This window comes from Crocuta crocuta, unplaced genomic scaffold (genome assembly GCF_008692635.1).
Source record: "Crocuta crocuta isolate KB4526 unplaced genomic scaffold, BGI_CrCroc_1.0 scaffold179, whole genome shotgun sequence".
Lineage (NCBI taxonomy): Eukaryota > Metazoa > Chordata > Mammalia > Carnivora > Hyaenidae > Crocuta > Crocuta crocuta.
The window spans coordinates 4,742,051-4,752,474 of record NW_027551568.1 but is presented as its reverse complement, the minus strand read 5'-3'; the positions used below and the strand labels follow the sequence as shown (position 1 = coordinate 4,752,474).

At 54.7% G+C, this 10,424-nt stretch overlaps 1 protein-coding gene across 1 annotated transcript in view; it reads right to left on the bottom strand.

The window, feature by feature from the left end:
• CUNH4orf50 (chromosome unknown C4orf50 homolog) overlaps positions 1-4,792 on the bottom strand; it is a 51,140-nt gene extending 46,348 nt beyond the window's left edge. The window contains exons 1-2 of the mRNA XM_077750382.1: positions 4,512-4,792; positions 113-251 (exon numbers count right to left, since the gene is read on the bottom strand). Coding sequence (XP_077606508.1) covers positions 113-251; positions 4,512-4,792 — 420 coding nt within the window. The remainder of the gene's footprint in view (positions 1-112; positions 252-4,511) is intronic.
• Positions 4,793-10,424: the final 5,632 nt, after the last annotated feature.

Sequence of the window (10,424 nt, the reverse complement as noted above, 5' to 3'; positions counted from 1 at the left end):
CCCCCCCCCGGCCCCCATCTTCTCTCCACTGCACCTGACGCTCCCTGCAAGCACAAGGGGTCACCCTGCTGGGTGGAGACACAAATAGTGGAATCAAGAGGGAAAATGGTACCTGGCTGGCCAGAGCCCCCTGCAGGGCTTGCAGCTTCTCCTGGGCCCGCCTTGCTTGGCTCCTCTCCTGCAACACGTGGGCGCTGAGCTGGTCCACCCTCCGGAGGAGCTGGCTCTCCGACAGCTCCAGCTGCTGGATTCTGAGGCAGCGAAGCAGGAAGATGCTTACTCGGGAGGCAGCAAACATGGCTGTAGAGTTTCACAGACCCTGGGGCCAACCTTGGGTGTTTTTTGGTCATTTGGCCAGTTTGATATTATGAACAATATCGCATTTTGTGAAACCTTCCCACCTATTTAGGATGATTTGGAATACTTCAAAGATATCGATCGAATAATAATGCACCGTGCATCAACAGTGTTAAATGTGTTCTCATCCCTCAGCTGGTAACCCCAAGTTCAGTTGATACCAACGAAGAAGGGCTGAGCCAGACCCATGTGGCTGGAAAGCTTTCTCTGTGTCGTTTCTATCCATCCTCACAGTACCAGCCTGCAGGTAGGTTCCCTTACCCCTACTTCACACACGAGAAAATGGAGGATCAGAGAGGCTGGTACCTGCCCGAAGTGACACAGCATTCTAGAGCCCAGACTATCTGACTCCTGAACTCATGCTTTTAACCCTACACTCCATTGCCTCCTATGTGAGCTATACTCCTTCAAATCTCTTCCAAGGAAATGAATGAAATTCAGAAAAAGTCTCCGCAATTGAAATCATTCATCTTTGTATTACCTACAACAGAGAGAAGGTGGAAATGGCCTAATAGTTAGGGACAGCTCGGCCACATGAAGCCTTTTCTTTTTATCCTGGGGATGTGTTGAATATGTATGACTCGCAAAGTAATACACAGGCTGGAAGTGAGCCCTGACCGCAGCTCCATCGGAAGGAAGGGCACACGAGAATGGGGAGAAGCCCAAGGGGACAGTCTGGCCCCGCGGGGACAGGAGGGACCACAAAGACCTGCCCATCTCCCGTTTGAACTACTTTCTAAGTCCCCTTAATGCACCAACCTTCCATCTATGACAGAAATCCAGGAAACACATGGAAAATGGGTCTGCAGCCTCCCCGGGCAAGCTTGCACACCTTCACTCCTCTGCCCGTGCCACGCAGGGCGGCTCCCTCCACCAGGACAGATGCTGCCCCTTGGGGGAGGACCCAGCTTTGCTCCCTGACCTGCCGCTGACCAGCCGTGGGGCCTCAACTGGGCTTGTTCCCCACCATGACCCACAGTCTCTTTATCTATAAGAGAGAGGTACTTGTACTGTGCTCAGAGATCTATTGTGAAGAAATGAACTGATGCATTAATAATAAGGTCAAGAGTCCCCTCTCCTGCCCTGAGGCCCTGAGGATGGCTCGTGTACGTGACAGAAGAGAGTGTGCTCCCTGTGTGGCTTGTAATCCAATTCCTTCCAAACCGAACCCCAGGAGTGGCCCCAGGCTAATCGGTCAGTCAGGCCGAGCACTCGATTGCTTATAAAATGTGGTGATATGGGGGCGCCTGGGGGGCTCAGTCAGTTAAGCCTGCAACTTCACCTCAGGTCATGATCTCACGGTGTGAGTTCCAGCCCGGCGTCAGGCTCTGTGCTGACAGCTCGGAGCCCGGAGCCTGCTTCTAATTCTGTCTCTCTCTCTCTCTCTCTCTCTCTCTCTGTCCCTCTTCTCCCTCCCCCCCCAAAAAATAAAACATTAAAAATTTTGTTTCCAGCTTTTGAGATCAACCCAAAACACAAAATATGAGACAATATTCAACCCTGGTATTATCCTTATACTTGAAGCAGAAAATGACTAATCTCACCATGGCAGACTGAATACAGGCCCCGTCATATATCCAGGCTCTAATCCTGGCCCCATGAATATTGCTTAAAATGCAGGAGACTGTAGCTGTGATTAAGTTAAAGACCTGGGAACAGGGAGACACCCCCGACCATCGGGTGGGCCCTGCCTGCCATCACAGGGGTCTGTCCCTGCAGTAGGGAAGCAGAGGGAGATTTCGCAGAAGGTGAAGGCCAAGTGAAGCTGGATACTACCCTGCTGACTCTGAAGGTGGGGGAAGGGGCCGGGGCCCAAGGAATGCAGCTCTTCATGCTGGAAGAGACGAGGGAACAGACTCCCCCACCGCCTCTGGGGAGAACATGGCTCTCTCTCTCTGGATGCCTTGACTTTGGCCCGGCTTTAGGACTTCAGCCTCCAGGACTGTCAGACCAGATGGGTGTGTTGCTTTGAGCCGCCAGGTTTGTAGAAATTTGTTTCAGCAGCCCTCGGAAACGACCACGCCCACAAATAAGAAATAGACGACTAAGGGCCGTTTTTTTTCACTGATCTGCGCCCAGTTACACAAATCTTACTATACAGTGCTGCAGACTGCTTGCTACGAAACCAGGAGAATCCACCGGGGCACCACGAGAAATGGGCCCCTTGTGGCTGCTATTACCACCCCGGGCAGGGCCGCGGGGGTTCAAGTCCCAGCATCCCCCGCACCACGTGGCTGGATGTGGGTGATTGTGGAGAAGTCACTTAACTACCCCGCGCCTCCCTTTCCCCATCTCTGAGTTGAGGATGACACTATCACCTCACTTTGCGTACTGTTTTCAGGATTCAGTATGTGAATATTTAACAGTGCCCAGAACAGAGTAAGCACTCCGTGAATAGCTACTGTTAATTTTGTTGCATTTTGGTTGGAAATGAACAGGCAACGTTGACGCGGTAATAAAGATAGGAGTGTGTCTTCTTTCTCAAACTTCTAACAACACTTCATTATTTTCATAATAATCTTATAAATGTTAACTCTCTTTTTTAATTTATAAATAATTTTAGAACATTTAACTTTTTCATCCAAGTGAAGTCCAATGCGCACGTCCAACCTTTATGGTACCCTACGAAACCCATGCTGCATCCAGCACACCCCCCCCCCGCCCCAGCTGCAGCCCCTAGTGACCCTGGATAAAGCAATTCATCCTTCCGGCCTCGGTTTCCCCACACCTGCGGGGTGGTGCGCCCCACCTTCAGACAGCAGACGACACAGCTCACATTACACACAGGTGGGTCCAGGACACCTCCTCCAGAATGGCCTCAGCCCGGGCCCCAGCCACGGAGGCCCCCTCCTCTCCATTGCTCATGGTGCCCCAGGGCTCCCTGTCTGTCCCTTGCATGGAAGGGTCCCCTTTGCAGATGTTTCCCCACCATTTGTCCCCAGGCCCCAGTGACTTTCTAGCTTTCGCTCCCAATCTTTCTGGAGAAAGATCTGAGCCGCAACCATGTGTGGGTTAGGCTCTCTCCACGGCCGGGGCCCTACCTTCCCTGGGTCTCAACCCCCAGGATTTATATTATGGGCTGATCTGTGTCCCCCTCAAATCCCTATGTTGAAGTCCTAACGTCCAGGACCTCAGACTGTGACCGTATTTGGAGACAGAATCTCTACAGAGATAACTGAGTTAAAATGAGGCCACATGGACGGGCCCTGACCCAGTCTGACAGGTGTCCTCATGAGAATCAGGGATTAGGACACAGACACACGAGAAATGGTCGTGTGCGGACACAGGGAGAAGAGGCTGTCTACACACCACAAAGAGTGCCAGTCCTCACAAGGAACCAAACCTGCCTGCACCTTGAACTTGGACTCCCAGCCTCCAGGCCTGGGAGAAAATAAATTTCTGTTAAATCCCCCAGGCTGTGGTGCTTTCTCCGGGCAGCCTGAGCACACACCACTATAACTTAGCACATGACTCTGGCGGCCAAGTGCAGGAGGTAGAAGGGTGAGCGAATGAATGAACGGATGAACGAATGAACGGATGAACGAACGGATGGATGGACAATCACATGGAGTAACAAAACCATCTTTCTGATATGTGAATTTCTTCGTGTGAGAAGTTTGACAAAGAGGAAATAAGAAGGAAAGCACATGTAAATCCGTGCTTCATGACTCGCCTTTATTAAAATGAAGGAAAATACAAGAAAATGGTGAAGCCCCAGGCAAATCCGAGACACTCGGCTGCTGGGACCTGGGTCAACCTGTCGGCATGGAGCCCAGTCACTAGTGTCCTGCATTTCCAAGCCACATTCCTCCCCTGATACCTACGCAGGACCCCGCCGCACTCTGCGGCCTCGGAATCCGAAAATGGTCGGGGAGGAGCGGCTGGCCTCTTCCTTCTCCTCCCTGTGGTGCCTCCCATTGGCTGGACCCACATCCTGAACTGGGAGCCTGGGACCCTGCGGGCTCAGCCCCTGGACCCTGAGGGCTCAGCCCCTGGGACACGGAGTGGTGGATAGGAGGGAGGGGGGACCAGAGACCGGTTCCAGCATGCAGGCTATTTCAGCCATAGAAAGGATTCGACACACTGATCTAACCCAACTATGAGGCCCAGGATTCGTTAAATACACAAAGAAGGGGCGCAAATGCCGTATTTACCTGCTCCTGAGCTCGGACTCCGACATCACGTACTTGTCCACAGCAGCCAACAGTTTGCGCTCGGAGGACTCCAGCTGCTTCCTGAGCGCGCCCGGGTCCGTGTCTGGGTTTTCAGCTGCAGGAGGGCAGCCCGGCCCCTCGCCACCGTCCTCTACATCCTGGAACAGCCAGGACGTGTCGATCTTCACGTCCACGTTCATCATATCGAACCCATCGGGGCCGGGGGCTCTGACAACGTAGCTGAAACTTTTCTCAGTCCGCCCTTGAGCTGCGGGCTCCATTGCAGGAGAAGTTCATGCGTCAAGACTTAATAACCTTAAGTGGATTTGCAGCTCTGACTTTCTGGACAGTTCCGGGAGGCTGCAGGGCCTTCAGAATGTGCAGGAAAATATCCCTTGAGGAGGGCAAGGACAGGTGAATTATTTATGAGTGCGCCTCGGGTTTCCCCAGTACACGCGTCATACAATACGAACGGACACCTCTCGTTTTACAAGCTGGCATGCCAGGACTCGCCCAAAGCAGGACAACGTTGTGGAAAAGTCACTTGGAACTAAATGCTGAATGATATGCACAGAGAGGTAAAATGAGATTTCCAGGCAGGACCATCAGAAATATAAATTCTCAGTGGTGGGGCACCTGGGTGGCTTAGTCGGTTAAGCGTCCGACTTTCGCTTAGGTCATGATCTCGCGGTTCGTGGGTTCGAGCCCCGCGTCGGGCTCTGTGCTGACTGCCAGCTCAGAGCCTGGAGCCTGTTTCAGTCTGTGACTCCCTCTCTCTCTGACCCTCCCCTGCTCACGCTGTCTCTCTCTCTCTCCTAGAAATAAATAAAACATTAAAAAAATTTTTTTTAATAAATAAATAAATAAATAAATTCTCAGTGGTGGGGCTCACACTCCGCCCTCCTCTACGAGTGAATGAAGGTCTATGCCTCCTCTCTGAGGACAGCAAACATTAATAGGGATCTAGAGCTCGCCAGGCAGAGGGGACGGGGGCTAGGGCTGCCCCGGGTATCGCCCGTGCTCTGGATCTCGTCACCTTAGCTGGTCCAACCATCCTGGTAACCTAAGGAGGAGGGCATTATCATACCCATTTTGTGGATGATGAGACAGAGGCTCCGGAAGGTGGAGGAGCTTGTCCAGGCCCCACACACGGGAGATGCCAGAGTCAGGATTCAAATCCACATCTAAACCCAAAACTCGAGAGGTGAGGAATGCACCGAGGCCCTGACCGGACCACGCATGTCCCGTGGGAGGGAGCCAGAGGCTGGTGGACTCAGGAATGGTGGAGGCAGCCGGCAGACACGGGCACAGGATTCTGCCAGGCAGAGGCAGCCTTGGGGTCAAAGCCCCATGACATGGGCAGGACAGATGAAGGGTGTGGCCAGCCCGGTGGGCACTTGGTGGGGAAATGAGGATGGGGAACATAAGTGACCTGGGGCCATATCAGTGGAGGCCTTGAGCTCCGGGAAAAAGACTTAGGAATCTCTCTGTGGCCAGTGGGGTGTCCCAGGAGTGCTCGGAGGCAGGGAGTTGGTCAGATGTTACTTGGAGGCTGGAGCACTCTGGGGCCCGTAGGAGGTGACAAGGAGGCGTAGGAGCCAGTGCGCTCAGCCTGATGCAGAGCGGTGCAAGGGGAGGTACAAGGTAAATCTACCAGGCTTGGGGCGCCTGGCTGGCTCCGTCTGTTAAGCATCCGACTTCGGCTCAGGTCATGATCTCACGGCTCATGAATTTGAGTCCCACATTGGGCTCTGTGCTGACAGCTCAGAGCCTGCTTTGGACCCTGTCTCCCTCTGTCTCTGCCCCTCCCCCGCTCATGCTCTCTCCCTCCTCCTCTCTCAAAAAATAAACAAATATTCAAAAAAAAATACCAGGTTGAACCACCCTGTTAAAATAATGAAAGGGACTCCCTCCTCCCCTTACGTAGGGGAGAATTTACTTTAGAAAACTTATAGGGGCGCCTGGGTGGCTTAGTCGGTTAAGCATCTGACTTCAGCTCAGGTGGTGATCTCGCGGTTTCTGAGTTCGAGCCCCACATAGGGTTCTGTGCTGACAGCTCAGAGCCTGGAGCCTGCTTCAGATTCTGTGTCTCCCTCTCTCTCGGTCCCTCCCCTGCTTATGCTCTGTCTTTCTCTCTCTCAAATTATCTTGAGGGCATGTATGGAATGGACTGTGTCTGCTTGGACAGGGGTGAGATTCCTTCCTGTCTTTGCAAATCTCTGAGCAGATTGCCTGTAATGCACGTCACTGTCTGGTTTGATGCTTATTCAATACTAAACATGCTTTCTTTTTTATCTACCTCTGTGGAGACATTTTCCAGATTGGGGGGAGATTTTGTCTTAATAATATTACTCCAACAGTAAGCAGTGTACTGGGGTGGCCCAGAGGGCTTCCGACAGACACGGGGTGGCCAGAGGCAGCACGGCCGGGTGCTGGCCCAGAGGGGATGCAGCGGACCAGCTCGGAACTCAGGTGCCCGGGTCACGTGGCCTGGGTTCGAATCCCATCTCTGTGGCTTCTCTGATAGAATCCTCAGCAAATGACCTAACTGCTGGTCACAGTCTGGGGGGCATAGTCTGGGGTCCTCAGAAGCCCCCAAGAGCTCCTAGATGACCTCAGGGAGGAGCACCCCCAAATCAGCAGGCCTCTAGCAGGTTCTGGTTCAATGTGAGAAAATACGCAAAGACACACAGGTCATTGTTTGTACTGGGACCATTGGGCAGCGCTCTACCGGTCACGACCTGGTTACGGAAGGTGAGGGAAATGCAGGAGCCACAGACCTTGAGGGTTTCAGCCCCCAGGATGGAAGGATGGGGAGGAAAGATCACGAATCTGCTCAGAAAGGTGTTGAGCTCGTGCTGGAGCACAGCGTTCATGTCTCCAAGGGAACCAGGGTCCCCCTGACAAGGGGTGAGGGATACACAAGCTCGGCGCACCTGCAGCGCCCCCACCCCACCCCACAGCGCCTCAGACAGTGCCGGGTGCTACCGGATGCGATGCGTTAACCCCAGAAGCACCGGCGCAGCCCGCAGCCTGCCTTTCTCATTCCGCAGAACGCGGCTCAGCGCGTGCAGGGGAGGGAGATCACATCTGTGCACAGCTGGGCCCAGAGGACGTGGGGCCGGCGGTCAAGGCCTCAAGCTGCAGGAAGACCCTCCCGACCCGGCTTGCCTGGGACTCCCCCCCCATTTTAAAACCAGAAGTCCCACCTCCCAGACAAACGGGGAGGGCTTGTCACTCTGCACTGCTGGTCTCCTGGCCCCTAAATGCTGCCAGCGGATCTGCGAGGCAGGTGGTGGGAAAGGGTGGACCCAGCCCTTCTCCTTTCTGCTGGAGACGCTGACCTGGGGATCAGCTGACCTCTGGGAACCACACCCCCCACGGAACGTGAGCGGTGCTACGAGGCCACACTCACCACAGCCAGCCCGACGGGCGAGGGGCCAAGGGCATGGATGCAGTCCACCAGAGCTCTGAGGCCTCCTGAGCACAACGGCTGTTGGAACCTGGCCTGTCCCCAGCAGGGACCTCAGAAGCAATGCCCGGGACTGTCACTGGTTCCCAGGGGGGGACTTTGGGCTTTTACATGGGGGCCCCTCCTGTACCTGCTTGTGTGGTCTCATTCCCTTGCACCTGAGCTGTCTCAGAGCATGAATGGCTCCCGGTCCCCCACAGGCTGTTCGGTCTCCTTTGAGGACAGTCCAGCGGAGGGCACCACAGGTGGCTGCCGGCCGCATCTCCTGCCAGTGTCCGGAAGCCCCTGGGGTCTGTCTAGTTATGTCCCACAGAGAGCAGGGGAGAGGCGCTGCAGGGGACTCTCACCCCCTCGACCAGAAGAAATTAAGACTCGGAGCAGCAAGTACTTTGCCAGCGTCGGCTGCAGGAAAGGGGCCAGGCTGGGAGTGGACCCACGTGGGTTTGACATCAAGGCCAACACCATCCCCATCCTGTTGTCTGAGTGGGAGAGCAGAGCGGACAGGAGGGTGTGAGGCCCACGCTCTGGACGCTCCGGCAGTGGGGAGTGGGGTGGGCCCTCAGTACCATAGAAAGGATTCCCAGAGAGCCGTGTGCGCTTCCTGGACTCTGTCCACTGAGTCAGCAGAGCAATGGCTCTCCGTGCTGCCTGGGCGCCGGGGCAAGCAGATGTGTGTTCCTTGCACTCACTGCGAGCTCCCACACTCCCATCGCTACCTGGATGCTCAGGTGTCCATCTCCAAGCAAAGACATCAGTTCATTCACATTTGGTCACCGGATGTTGGTAAGTCGTGGGGGCTGGAGTGGCAGGTGCTCTGGGTTTAGATTTCAAGAGAGAATGGTCACTCCTCCCCCTCAGTTCTTTGATTTGGTTTGGACATCCCTCCCCTTCTGGCTGGGGCGCCCCCTCTGCTCACCATAATCGCCTTCTCCGTCCTTGGCTTTGGCTTCTGAGAACCCTCAGCTCCTCCGCTGATCCCTCTACGGCCTGAATTTCAGTCACTTCTGTTTCCTCCAAAGGCTCTTCTTACTAGAAACCCCAGGGTCACTCCCGCAGCCCAGCAACCACAGAGCAGAGAATCGTCCTGTCCCTGGGACCGACCCATTCCTGCCACTTTGCCCTTCCTTTTCCTTCACCACCTCCTGTTTTCCTTCATCTACTCTAATTCTGCATGTATTCCTTCCAGAAGTTTCCGAGAGAATAGTCATGTGAGCAGGGACTTCTGGAGATGCGGACCTACCTGCCCCCCAGGGCAGTACCACCCTGAGTCACTCCCCTTCTCAGGGGCTCTGCCTGGGGGCCCCACTCTCAGCAGCCGCTGCCCCGCCTCCTTGGCTGCCCCCAGGCACTCCGTATGCTAGGAGGTTCCATTCATAGCCGATCTCCCTGAGATCAGGAAGGGCGCCCTCCTCCACAACTGAGAGAGGGAGGCTCCGCTGTCAGACTGATGCAGGGGGAGGTTCATTCCCCATGGCTGCTCCCCAGAACACTTCACCTTCCGGCATCTTCCCTCTGCAGCGTCTTGCAAATTACAACCAAGATGCAAGTCGGTGCGGGATTGGCGCGGTTGGGGACGGCATCTACCTTCTCCATCCCCACCCCAGGGAAAGCCAGGCTCTGAGATCTTCACCACGTCACATTCAGGAAAGTGACAGAGTCTGCGGCTTCTTTCTTGGAAATCTGAGGTCCTTGGATCCACCTTTCACAGTGGGCAAGGCTCCTGCCCCTGAGTCCTGTTGTCTCTCTCTCTCTCTCTCTGGTCATCACCAGCTGGATCAGCTGCACAGGAATCTTGAAGGGTTTTGCTGACTGGGGCTTGACGTTGGGTTCAGATCACAGGGACATTTGCAAGTCACTCTGGCTGACAGATTCCGGGGTACACAGAGCACAGATCATGGAGACGTATGTACAGGAGTCTGTCCAGCGGGGCATACCGCCGCGGCCAGGGAAGGCATGCAGTGCGGGACAAGGGCTCTGGCCTGGTCCCTGACAGTGCGGTGGCACCCCAGTGACTCAGTTTCTAGTAATTGCACTTGGTTTCCTGGTATTCAGGTCTCTGCCCCTCGGGCTTGGAAGGTGCCAGAGTGGGGGCCCGGATGTGGCCCCGAGCTTGACAAAATCCCCAGGACTCGTCTTCAGGGCTCCTACAGCCCGGCCCAGCCAGGACCCGGCCGTGGGCCCAAAAGGCCTCTTCATCGAGTACATGTGAATTCTGTTTTCAGTCTCTGGCTTGAAGTAGCTTGTTTTGCTGTTGAATTTTGGTTTGAATGGGGTTGGGGATGCCATAGGGACTCAATTTATTCCATAAGCTCTTTTTCTATCCTATAAGATTAAAAAAATAATAATTTGAAATGACGTGAGAATCCAAGGTTAATTAAAATGGTTGGAGAAGCCCCTGGCTTCTCTCCCCTCCCTCCACCACCCCGCCCCTGCTGCGGTCC